The 11,249-nt window shown below is 35.1% G+C and overlaps 3 protein-coding genes across 3 annotated transcripts in view; 2 read left to right on the plus strand and 1 right to left on the minus strand.

The window, feature by feature from the left end:
- The window catches only part of LOC107677139 (autophagy-related protein 9A-like), a 12,402-nt gene extending 11,635 nt beyond the window's left edge, over positions 1 to 767 (minus strand). The window contains exons 1-2 of the mRNA XM_016471925.1: positions 690 to 767; positions 80 to 231 (exon numbers count right to left, since the gene is read on the minus strand). Coding sequence (XP_016327411.1) covers positions 80 to 188 — 109 coding nt within the window. The 5' untranslated portion in view covers positions 189 to 231; positions 690 to 767. The remainder of the gene's footprint in view (positions 1 to 79; positions 232 to 689) is intronic.
- Positions 768 to 1,372: 605 nt separating this feature from the next.
- On the plus strand, positions 1,373 to 7,093 carry abcb8 (ATP-binding cassette, sub-family B (MDR/TAP), member 8). The gene is made up of 16 exons (XM_016472132.1): positions 1,373 to 1,588; positions 1,942 to 2,281; positions 2,391 to 2,546; positions 2,937 to 3,031; positions 3,132 to 3,237; positions 3,667 to 3,828; positions 3,902 to 3,987; positions 4,716 to 4,813; positions 4,895 to 5,000; positions 5,125 to 5,158; positions 5,230 to 5,366; positions 5,467 to 5,561; positions 5,900 to 6,033; positions 6,134 to 6,281; positions 6,424 to 6,674; positions 6,763 to 7,093. The coding sequence occupies exons 1-16, from the start codon at positions 1,482 to 1,484 to the stop codon at positions 6,844 to 6,846; spliced, it is 2,139 nt and encodes a 712-aa protein (XP_016327618.1). The 5' UTR covers positions 1,373 to 1,481; the 3' UTR covers positions 6,847 to 7,093.
- Positions 7,094 to 7,829: 736 nt separating this feature from the next.
- The window catches only part of LOC107677283 (cyclin-dependent-like kinase 5), a 5,596-nt gene continuing 2,176 nt past the window's right edge, over positions 7,830 to 11,249 (plus strand). Inside the window, exons 1-9 of the mRNA XM_016472133.1 lie at positions 7,830 to 8,023; positions 8,991 to 9,079; positions 9,157 to 9,224; positions 9,975 to 10,035; positions 10,145 to 10,201; positions 10,333 to 10,428; positions 10,614 to 10,688; positions 10,768 to 10,864; positions 10,953 to 11,022. Coding sequence (XP_016327619.1) covers positions 7,987 to 8,023; positions 8,991 to 9,079; positions 9,157 to 9,224; positions 9,975 to 10,035; positions 10,145 to 10,201; positions 10,333 to 10,428; positions 10,614 to 10,688; positions 10,768 to 10,864; positions 10,953 to 11,022 — 650 coding nt within the window. The 5' untranslated portion in view covers positions 7,830 to 7,986. The remainder of the gene's footprint in view (positions 8,024 to 8,990; positions 9,080 to 9,156; positions 9,225 to 9,974; positions 10,036 to 10,144; positions 10,202 to 10,332; positions 10,429 to 10,613; positions 10,689 to 10,767; positions 10,865 to 10,952; positions 11,023 to 11,249) is intronic.

Consider the following 11,249-nt stretch of genomic DNA (forward strand, 5'->3'; position numbering starts at 1 on the left):
TATATATATATAAATATATATTTTAAACACTTGCAATTTGTTTTTCATAATATGTAATGTAAAAGTGAACAATAATGACCTCCTCTGCCCTCTGGCACATGGATGAGTAAATCTTCCTCTCCTGGAGGTGAGTCTTCCTCATAATCTTCTATTCGCTGATACTCCTGGTACGTTTCAAAGCCAGCCATCGTGTTTTACATTCTAACCTCTCTATAATGTTCACCATAGGTCCTGAATAACAGATTTAACATTATAGGGGAATTAGATGTGACAACATACTAGAAACATCAGTCATACACTGTGCAAATAAACAACAAGAGCAAAACCAGCTCAAACTGACTAAGTTCACTGTACTTACAAGACTGTTATTGTCTCTTTTCTGATAAAATCACAATCACATGGTCAGTTTCTAAACAGATGAGTCAAGGACAGACTCGAGTGCATCATTACAAAGACACAAGTTTTCTTCACAGATAACGATGGCGTACAAATGTATACATTATTAGTGAATGTTATTATATTTAACCATGTTATGCTGTGTCTGCAAACGGGAGAGTGTTTAACAGTTTAACAACCTCATGCTGACAAAACTGCTCGTTGTTTGCTTATATCAATTTCTTTATTGAAAACATTTATATTAAAAGATTACAGAAAGGATTTTAACACGTAAATCGCTAAATTGGTCTCACCATCCGAGCAGAGATGATCCTCGCCTTTGCTCTTCACAACAAAAACAGATATCACAACAAACAGCGCCTGGACACTTCCGTCACTTCCGGGGAGACTTTTATCCTGACATGTAATGTAAAATGTATTAATACAATATTTATTGTACTTGTGTAATATGTACTTTTGCTGGAAGTGTTTGCACTATTGTTATTTTTATTAAAAACTTTTATTTGAATATGCATAATTTTCAATTTAAAAAAAATAAATAAAACATGAAATTTCCAAGAAGTGTATACGTTTTAAATTAGTCTCTATTTTCGATCCTTGTTGGTTATATTTAAGTTCTATTTAATCAATTTATCCTGCAAAAGTAGTAAATCTTTGACCAACGGACGGTTTTAAACAAAACAAAAATTATATGTAAATATATATCATTTAAAATATTATATACATTTATTTATTTATACATTATTACCATTTATAATCAATAATAAAATATAAAATGTGTGTTTAAATTAAAATCGGGAAAAAATAAAGGGTGCGTGCAAATTAACATTCATTAAACATGTACAAATGTCATTACAAAAGGAATATGAATTAAAACAATAGCCAGTGATATGAAAAAAAAAAAAAATTATTTATGCTAATACAAAAACAGCGAATGTGTTTTCACGCAGCGATGACGTACAGGGTTAGCGTGGGCACGCCGGGAATGGGATTGCGTAAACATGGCGGCCTACATGTAAATCCTTGAATGAATTGAGCTTTCTTTCGTTCTTCTTCCTGCTGGCATTTCAAAACACTACAACAACATGTTTCATTTTGCACGCTGCAGTCGAGTGACACGCGGCACTGTCACGTCAGATCGACTTTTGAACTTCCAAAAAACAAGAGATTTCACGATCCACCACCTTTATAGGTACACGATATTTATCTTTGTTTATTATATTAGATTGAAACTATTGTCTACACAGTAGTCATTTTCAAATTCATCTGTCTGAGGTCATAAGAAGATTTGTTTGCATTTCATTTTGCATATAAACACAACTGATCGTATATGTAATCAAACACACTGCATGTGTGGAAGTAGGTTGTTTAAGCAATGCAGAAGGTGATTTATGACATCTTATATAGATGTCTTAAACTAAAGAATAAATATTGTACGATAGTCAGTATGCTATGCCCTTTGTGAAAAAGAAGTACACTTTAGCACACTTTTCATTAAGTGGTATCATGCAACACTGTACTTTTCCATTATCTCTTGTATTTTAGGCGTGGCCAGCATACAGTACCATGGAGCAGTTCACAAATCCCATCCACACAGATCACTGTCAACATTCCTGCTCGCATATGGAGACAAGCTCAAAAAGTGCTCCGTCTAGCATCCAGACAGCAGCCCAGACCACCAAACATCACTCTGAAATTCGTATTAGGACCTGCTGCTTTGACAGTGACCGCACGCTTGCTTGGTACTGTAGCTCACTGTGAAGCAGATGTGAACAATAACGTCCCGCTGGAAGTTCAGGCGAAAGAGAAGATTCCTGAATTCAGCTGGGCCATCCTGTGGGAGTTCGTTCGGCCCCAACTTCTTGCTCTTATAGGAGCCATTATCGTAAGTAAACAATTAATCTATTAAGCGAAGTTAATTGTGGGTTTTTTTGGCCATATTATGAATAGTTTGGTTTATTGTGCAGTGATATCTCTGTCATGTCCTCTTTCAGCTTGCGTTTGGAGCAGCAGCCCTTAATATTCAGATTCCTCTGATGTTGGGGGATCTGGTGAATGTCGTCGCTCGCCACATGAGAGAACAAGCAGGTCATTACATGAGAGACATTAAAGCACCTGCAATGAAGCTGCTCGGACTGTATGGTTTACAGGTACGTTAAGTCACACAGTCAAGCTCTATGAGCAATATTTGACATGATTAATCATTTCTTTTGCAAAATAAACTTTTATTCGTTTTATTCAACTTTCTATTCATCAAAGAATCCAGAAAAGAAAATGTATAACAGTGTCCACAAAAATATTAAGCAGTACAGCTGTTTTCAACATTGATAATAAATATAAATGCTTCTTAAGCAGCAAATCAGCATATTAGAATGATTTCAGAAGGATCATGTGACACTGAAGACTGGAGTGATGCTGCTGAAAATTCAGGAACAAATTACATTTTAAAATATATTCAAATTTAAAAAAAAAAAGATGTTTTTTTTAAATTGTAATAATATTACACAATGGTAGTATATTTGTCTTTATTTGTCTTTCAGGGTCTGTTGACCAGTGGCTACATCATTCTTCTGTCTAGAGTTGGAGAGAGAGTGGCAGCTGACATGAGGACAACTCTCTTCACCTCTTTGCTTCGGTTTGTAATACAGTTTTTGTTTTAGATGTTTAAAGTGCTGAAACACATAGGGTATTAGAAAGACTCTTTCTAATCATCTTGTCTAAATGTCATGTTACAGACAAGATGTTGCATTTTTTGACGCAAACAAGACCGGGCAGCTGGTTAATCGGCTGACATCAGACATCCAGGAGTTTAAATCTTCCTTCAAGTTGGTTATTTCTCAGGTAGGATGTTTTAGACGAGAGCAAGTGTGTTTTAAAGGGATAGTTCACCCAAAAATGAAAATTCTGTCATCATTTACTCACCCTCAGGTAGCTTCAAACCTGTATGAATGTCTTTGTTCTGCAGAACACAAAGGAAGATATTCTCAAGAATGTGGGAAACAGAGCAGTTCTGGGGCACCTTTGACTTCCATAGTATTTTTTTCTCCTACTATGGAAGTCAATGGTGCCCCAAAACAGCCTGGTTACAAACTTTCTTCAAAATATCTCCCTTTCTGTTCGGCAGAACAAAGAAATTTATACGGGTTTGGAACTACTTGAGGGTGAGTAAATGATGACAGAATTTTCATTTTTGGGTGAACTATCCCTTTAAAACCCCTAGTGAGAATGTATAGACGTACCACATGCATTTGATTACGTAATATGTTACAGGGTTTGCGCAGTGCCACACAGACGGTGGGTTGTTTTGTGTCGCTGTACGTCATCTCTCCCAAACTCACGGGTCTCACTGTGGTCGTCCTGCCATGTCTGGTGGGGGCTGGCGCTCTCTTTGGTTCTTTTCTCCGTAAACTATCGCGCAAAGCACAGGAACAGGTAATGGCACTCTGGAGGAGAAGAGTAGTTTTGCTGCTCTTTGTGTGCTAACTCCCCAATTTTCCTCTTTTAGGTTGCTAAAGCTACAGGAGTGGCTGACGAGGCTCTTGGTAACGTGCGGACAGTGAGAGCTTTTGCCATGGAGGATCGAGAACTAGAGTATGATTACAGATTCTAGACTTTTTTCCACATTTTGTGTGTCGATCTTGAGGGGAAAGTCTTACAGCTTTTAACTGTGTATTTCATTAAGTGATATAATGCTAATTTACCAATCTACTTGAACTACCAAAATCTGCTTATTACCTTAAAATCCACTGGTAATCATGTGATGAATCATCATGAGTTCATCGTAAGTGGCCTGTTCATAAAACATGGCCGATACTTTTATGTACGTGTGTCATACACACAAAGACAAAACACCATCAGGGTAACACACAACACTAAAATAATGCAATAAACATGAACTAAACAACAGAAAATGTAACAAAAAAATGCTGTAAATTACATTACTTATTACTTACAAAAATATAATCAGATGTGATGTGATGTGTAATTTTTCTGTTTTTCACTCTGAATTATATGGTTAATAAATTATAAGGTAAATTATAAATTACGATAATAAATCATTTTTACTTGCAAAAATCATGCATTTGACAGTATTTTATAATAAGCCTACATGTAATGTGAATGTAAACCATTTACAATTTTTACTATAGCATTTTACATTTTTTCCTGAACAAATTACAACAATTTTTACAGTGGATGGTCTTTTTTTTTTGTCCAACATTGATGTACTAAAGCTGATATTTTCAGGAAAATAAAACTAATCAAAGCTTTTTTATTATTCAACAAAACCTAGCAGTTCTGATATTCACCTTCTTTCACAGGATGTATGCCGCTGAAGTCCAGAAATCAGCTGCGATGAATGAGACGCTGGGCACAGGAATTGCCGTATTTCAGGGCCTGTCTAATATTGTCCTGAACTGTGAGTAATGATGCACTTTCCCTGATTCACAACCAATGACCACATGAACTAGAGCTGTTAAATATTTCCCTTCTTCAACAGGCATTGTTCTAGGCACTATTTTTGTTGGTGGGTCTTTGATGGCTCGTAATGACATGTCGCCTGGTGATCTAATGTCATTTTTGATCGCCTCTCAAACAGTACAGAGGTGGGAGTGTGCAAAGAGTCTTAATTTACATTTGATCCTACACATAATTTAGAAGGAACTTACATTCAGCTGAACCAGTGTCTATAATATCAAATGTAATAGAATCGCTTCTCTCTCTCCATAGATCTCTTGCCAGCATTTCAATTCTCTTTGGACAGGTGACAAGACATTTCCAAGCATTCTGTTACTTCATATATATCGTATGTAATCTATGTGTGGTTTGTGTCAGATGGTTCGAGGTATGAGTGCAGGAGCTCGTGTCTTTGAGTACTTGGCTCTAGAGCCCACCGTTCCTCTCACCGGAGGAGGTCGTATCCCTCTCAAGTCTCTGACGGGAAGAGTTGACTTCATGAACATCAATTTCAGGTAGGTCTCTTGTTTGCTCTCATGCAAACATGACAAGGCCTGAATTTAATCTAAAGAGTTTCATTCTCTGTTATTTGATGTTTCCTGCAATGTTTCTCAGTTACCCAACAAGACCTGGAAACCAGATCCTTAATAACTTCAACTTGACTCTACCTCCCTATAAAACCGTCGCTATTGTTGGCGAGTCAGGCGGAGGTAAAGTATCTATCTATCTATCTATCTATCTATCTATCTATCTATCTATCTATCCATGTGTGTGTCTGTCTGTCTGTCTGTCTCTGTCTTATCTATCTATCAACTGTCTTATCTATCTATCAACTGTCTTATCTATCTATCAACTGTCTTATCTATCTATCAACTGTCTTATCTATCTATCAACTGTCTTATCTATCTATCAACTGTCTTATCTATCTATCAACTACACGGAATTGCACAGAAACACAACATACAAAGATCACAACTATCACATGTGAATACATGTATTATTATTATTATTATTAATGTATTAGTAATTTATTTATCTATATATTCAGGCAAATCCACAGTGGCTGCCTTATTGGAGCGGTTTTATGAACCCAACAGTGGAGTGGTCATGCTGGATGGGCTGGACATCAGAACACTGGACCCATCCTGGTTAAGAGGTCATGTCATTGGGTTCATTAGTCAGGTACATTTTATTCTCACTATTCACATTTCAGCTTTCTCTTGTGTTATATATGTGTGAAATAGATCATAGATCTTACAGTTCTGTTTTGTCATTATTTCAGGAACCTGTTCTTTTTGGTACCTCCGTGATGGAGAATATCAAGTTTGGAAAGCCCAGTGCAACAGATGCTGAGGTCATGGCTGCGGCCAAACAAGCGAATGCTCATAATTTCATCACAGGATTCCCAGATGGATACAACACCGTGGTTGGTAAGTGCTGTTAAATCAAATCAGAAAATAAATGATTAAATAAAATATTTTTTTCTTAAATACAATTAATTTTCTGAAATAAAATAAATTCTAAAATAGAATAAATTCATTTTCATATATTTTTCTGTAAAATTGTCTTCAGGTGAGCGTGGAGTGACTCTGTCTGGGGGCCAAAAGCAGCGAATCGCGATCGCTCGAGCCCTGATCAAAAACCCCAGCGTCTTGATCCTGGATGAGGCCACCAGTGCGTTAGACGCAGAGTCTGAGCGTGTGGTTCAGGAGGCGTTGGACCGAGCCACTACGGGACGCACCGTTCTGATTATCGCTCACCGTCTCAGCACCATACAGGGAGCCGATCTCATCTGTGTCATGAGCAGTGGACGTATCGTCGAGGTTAGGAAGGACTTTACAAATGTAACTGCAGACTGAATATGTGTGAACACTTTGATGATGTTTAATGCTATTATTGATGTTTTCAAAGGCTGGAACACACTTGGATTTACTGAGCAAAGGAGGGCTGTATGCTGAACTCATAAAGAGACAACGATCCGATGGTCACAAATAAAATCCTGTACTACTGTGCATATTTCACCAAACACAAAGTTATTTTAAAGGATCTTTTCAAAGACAATTTCATTTGGTGCTCTGTCATAGAAATGAGTTTTAGTGAATATTCTCTGTTTTGAGTTGTATGTATCATAAAATAGACAAATGTCATTGTTGTGTAATGGTAACCAAACTGTTTTTAAATACGGTTTAATTTACAAACTCTAGACTGAAAGTATTTGAATCTTTTTCGTTTTTAAATGAAAAGGTTTCAATAAAGCAAGCTGTACATTTTATTTTGAAATATTATTATATATCAATACCATTGTGTTGATACTCTGTCTTCCATGAAAAATGAGGTATAATAAAATGAAATATTTTCTTCCTGCATTATTTATTTTTTTCTTTGTGTGTTTGTTAATATTTCATATAAATAAATGTGTAATGAATTATATAATTAAACTAAAGTGTTTTATTTACATTTTATTTAAATGTTTATTATTATTATTATTAAGGTAACCAAACTGTTTTAAATACTGTTTAATTTGCAAACTCTAGACCAGGGATCCTCAAATCTGGCCCACGAGATCCACTTTCCTGCAGAGTTTAGCTCTAACCCTAATCAAACACACCTGAGCATGCTAATCAATGTCTTTAGGATCATTAGAAAATCACAGGTAGGTGAGTTTGATCAGGGTTGGAGCTAAACTCTGCAGCGCATTGGCCCTCCAGGGCAAGATCTGAGGAACCCTGCTCTAGACTGAAAGTATGAATCGTTTTCCTTTGTAAATGAAAAGGTTTAGTTTCAATAAAGCAAGATGTACATTTTATTTTATATAATAAATATATATGATATCAATACCATTGTGTTTTATTTAATTTAAATGTTTTGCATTGTGTTAGATTTTATTTAAATCTTTATTATTATTGCATTTTTATCGACCCAGAAGTCCATTTACAACGATGCTTTTATTTTGAAGTGTGTCTCAGTAAATCGCCATCTTGAAGCCCTTATTGCTCTCTTCATGTTGCGTACTACGCCCCTTGTTGATAAAAACGACAGTAATCAGCTGTACAATTAAAACATTTTTTTAAATACGTGGGAAAAAATAAGGAGCCAGGACGCTTTATTTAAAAGCTACTGTAACTGGCTAAAACCATGCAAAAGTATGAGAAGTTGGAGAAGATAGGAGAGGGTGAGTAAGTGGATTGTCTGGCCTTGACTGGCTCTGTCTGCTTTGGAGATTTGTAGAGTATTAACAATCATGAATGTTTGCCGTTTATAATAGAGCTTACAGCGGCTGACAGTCAGTGAATTATGCCTTCGTAAGCATATGTTAAGAGTAAAGTCTAAGATAGAGCTAGCAGGCTCGTAGTGGGATGCTGCACCTGGCTTTAGATCAATCAGAACAGCATTTGCACAGCTGTTAAATGATGCGATCGCTGTTGTTCAGAGGAATGGAGCTGTTGCATTGATTATCTCTAGTTAAACTGATCGATCAGTCTTTGTAGCACCATTATCAGGCTTTTCTTTGATTCTCATTGAGCTGCAAATCATGTTAAAGCTGTTTTATATGAGACATGAAGTGTGTCTTCCTCCAGGGGGCGCATGGAGACTCCATTGAGCTGCATTCAAATCTCAGGACGATTTTTAACTTATTGGCGAGATTTGTACACTAACTATACTAATTCAAATATTTTAATTTTAATTGGTAGTTGAATTATAGATGAAAATTTGGGCACGAATCTTTACTAAATTTAAAATATGCTCAAACATTAATCAAAAAAGACTGTGATTGGTCAATTCCGAAGTTCGATGAGAAAAATAACGTGTACCACGTGACAATGCTGTTTATGTTATTCACCGGAAGCGGTCTGGACAATAATTTACACTTGTATAAATATATAGAGAAAGTTCAATATCAAGTTATATAATTAATATAAAAAATATAATTATTTTATGCTTTTTTTCTGCCTGACAATTTAAAGACAATTTTTTTTGTAGCTAGGCCACGCCTATTTGAGGATTTGTTATTCTAATTGATATTTTGCAAGCGCATCATATTTCTACTGTGATTTTTCTAATTCATGATTTGAAGTCAGACTGCCATGTCTTATGTTTTATTCTCAGTTTCTTTAATGCATTTTGTACTCTGTCACCAGGTACCTATGGGACCGTTTTCAAGGCTAAAAACAGAGAAACACATGAGATTGTGGCCCTCAAACGAGTGAGATTGGACGATGATGATGAGGTAGGAGAGCTCAGACTGCTGGTGGGTCAAGTCATACTAAAAGAAAAATGTCCCATTAATTTTTAATCCTACTACAGGGGGTTCCAAGTTCAGCATTACGAGAAATTTGCCTCCTGAAAGAACTGAAGCATAAAAACATTGTAAGGTGTGTTTGTTTTTATTTTTTAATTGATTGCAGATTTAGTATTGTTCATAATACAAAATAAATGTTGTTAATTAAATAGTATTTTTTTAGTTTACTTTTTTTTTTCCGAATTATTTTATTAAAAAATTATAATTAAAATGATTGCACTCAGATTATTGCAATTAGTGTATTTTTCTTTCTTTTGAATACAAAAAAAAAATGTGCGTATTTAATATAAGTATATTAAATAATTTTTTGCATAAGTATTTTGAAATGATTAGTGATATAATGAATTAATTACTGCATAATTATTACATTTAACCATATAAAATCAGTTTGGTTTGTTGTGAGCAATTTTAAGCATTTTTGAATAAGCGTATTAAAATAATTATTAATATAAATGAAATCGAAATGGTGCAACTTGTTTTATGCTGCATTATAACATACAAAATAATGTTAATTTGTTGTTAGTACTTAAGTACTTTTTTTTTTATTTCTCTTGGAATTTTTTTAATTGTATCATTTTTAAAGCTAAAATTATTATTTAAAATAATTGCACTCAGATTCTTGCAATGAGTACTTTTTTCCTTCTCTTGGATGTTTTAAAAATGTATTCCTTATTTAATATATGAACTGTTTAATGCCAGGTTTAGTTGGTTGCAAGTTATTTTGACTATTCTTTAAATAAGCATTTAAAAAAAAAATTATTGATATAAATAAATTGTGATGAAATAGAAATGGTGCATTAACAACTACTACTTGTGTTTGTAGGTTGCATGACGTCCTTCACAGTGATAAGAAGCTGACATTAGTGTTCGAGTATTGTGATCAGGTAGGAGCCTGCGTCATTCTTTACCCTGATTCCAGTGATCTTGCAGCTGGAAGTAGTCTAGAGAGATCAATATATGCATGTGATCAGTTTGTGATTTTCATTCAAACAGGATTTGAAGAAATACTTTGACAGCTGTAATGGCGACTTGGATCCAGAGATTGTCAAGGTTTGATTTGTTTTTGAAACCTTTTTATATATGTATGAAACCCTGAGAAGAATATATCAGAAGAGCATTTCTTGCTAACATTTTTAATGTTTGAGGTATCAGATAATGCAGTTTTAATTCTTTCCCTGCAGTCTTTTATGTACCAGTTATTGAAGGGTCTTGCCTTCTGCCACAGCCGAAATGTTCTCCACCGAGACCTTAAACCTCAAAATCTGCTCATCAACAGAGTGAGTAAATGACTGAAAGTGCCTGATATTGAATAATTTGACTTTCATCTACATGGTTCATAAGTGTCATAAAATAGCCTGTATGGTTTGCATTATATATGACTATAACATTTGAATTATGTTGTTAAAACAGATTTTGTAGAACTTCAACATGCTTGTTTCCTTATTTCTGCTGGTTTCATCAGAACGGTGAGCTGAAGTTAGCTGACTTCGGCTTGGCCAGAGCTTTTGGAATACCTGTACGCTGTTATTCTGCTGAGGTAAAGCGACACGGCTTCAGATGCTGCGTGGTCTTTTTCCGAGTCTCCCTGTTCCTCACTTCATGTTGATTGTCTTCAGGTGGTGACGTTATGGTACAGGCCTCCAGACGTGCTGTTTGGTGCTAAGCTTTACTCTACCTCTATTGACATGTGGTCTGCAGGGTGTATATTTGCAGGTAGGAAGGGCTTCATTTAAAAGCATAGTCTTTTCTTGTAGCTTATGAATTGATTTTTTAGTATTTTTATTTTTTTGCTATTTTTCAGAATTGGCAAATGCAGGACGGCCCTTATTTCCTGGTAATGATGTGGACGACCAACTAAAGAGGATCTTTAGATATCCTTTACTGTTTAAGATTTCTGTTGGGTTTATACATTTGGATTGAACTGTGAATCCTGAAGTTAATTTTTTTAAATTTTTTTGTTGATATAGTGAAGTATGGTAAATATGAATAATGTAGTCATTATTTATATATATATATATATATATGTATGTATATGTGTGTGTGTGTGTATGTATATGTGTGTGTGTGTGTGTGTGTGTGTGCTTGTGTGTATGTGTAT

This window comes from Sinocyclocheilus anshuiensis, unplaced genomic scaffold (genome assembly GCF_001515605.1).
Source record: "Sinocyclocheilus anshuiensis isolate Anshui unplaced genomic scaffold, SAMN03320099.WGS_v1.1 scaffold392, whole genome shotgun sequence".
In the NCBI taxonomy this organism is placed as follows: Eukaryota; Metazoa; Chordata; class Actinopteri; order Cypriniformes; family Cyprinidae; genus Sinocyclocheilus; species Sinocyclocheilus anshuiensis.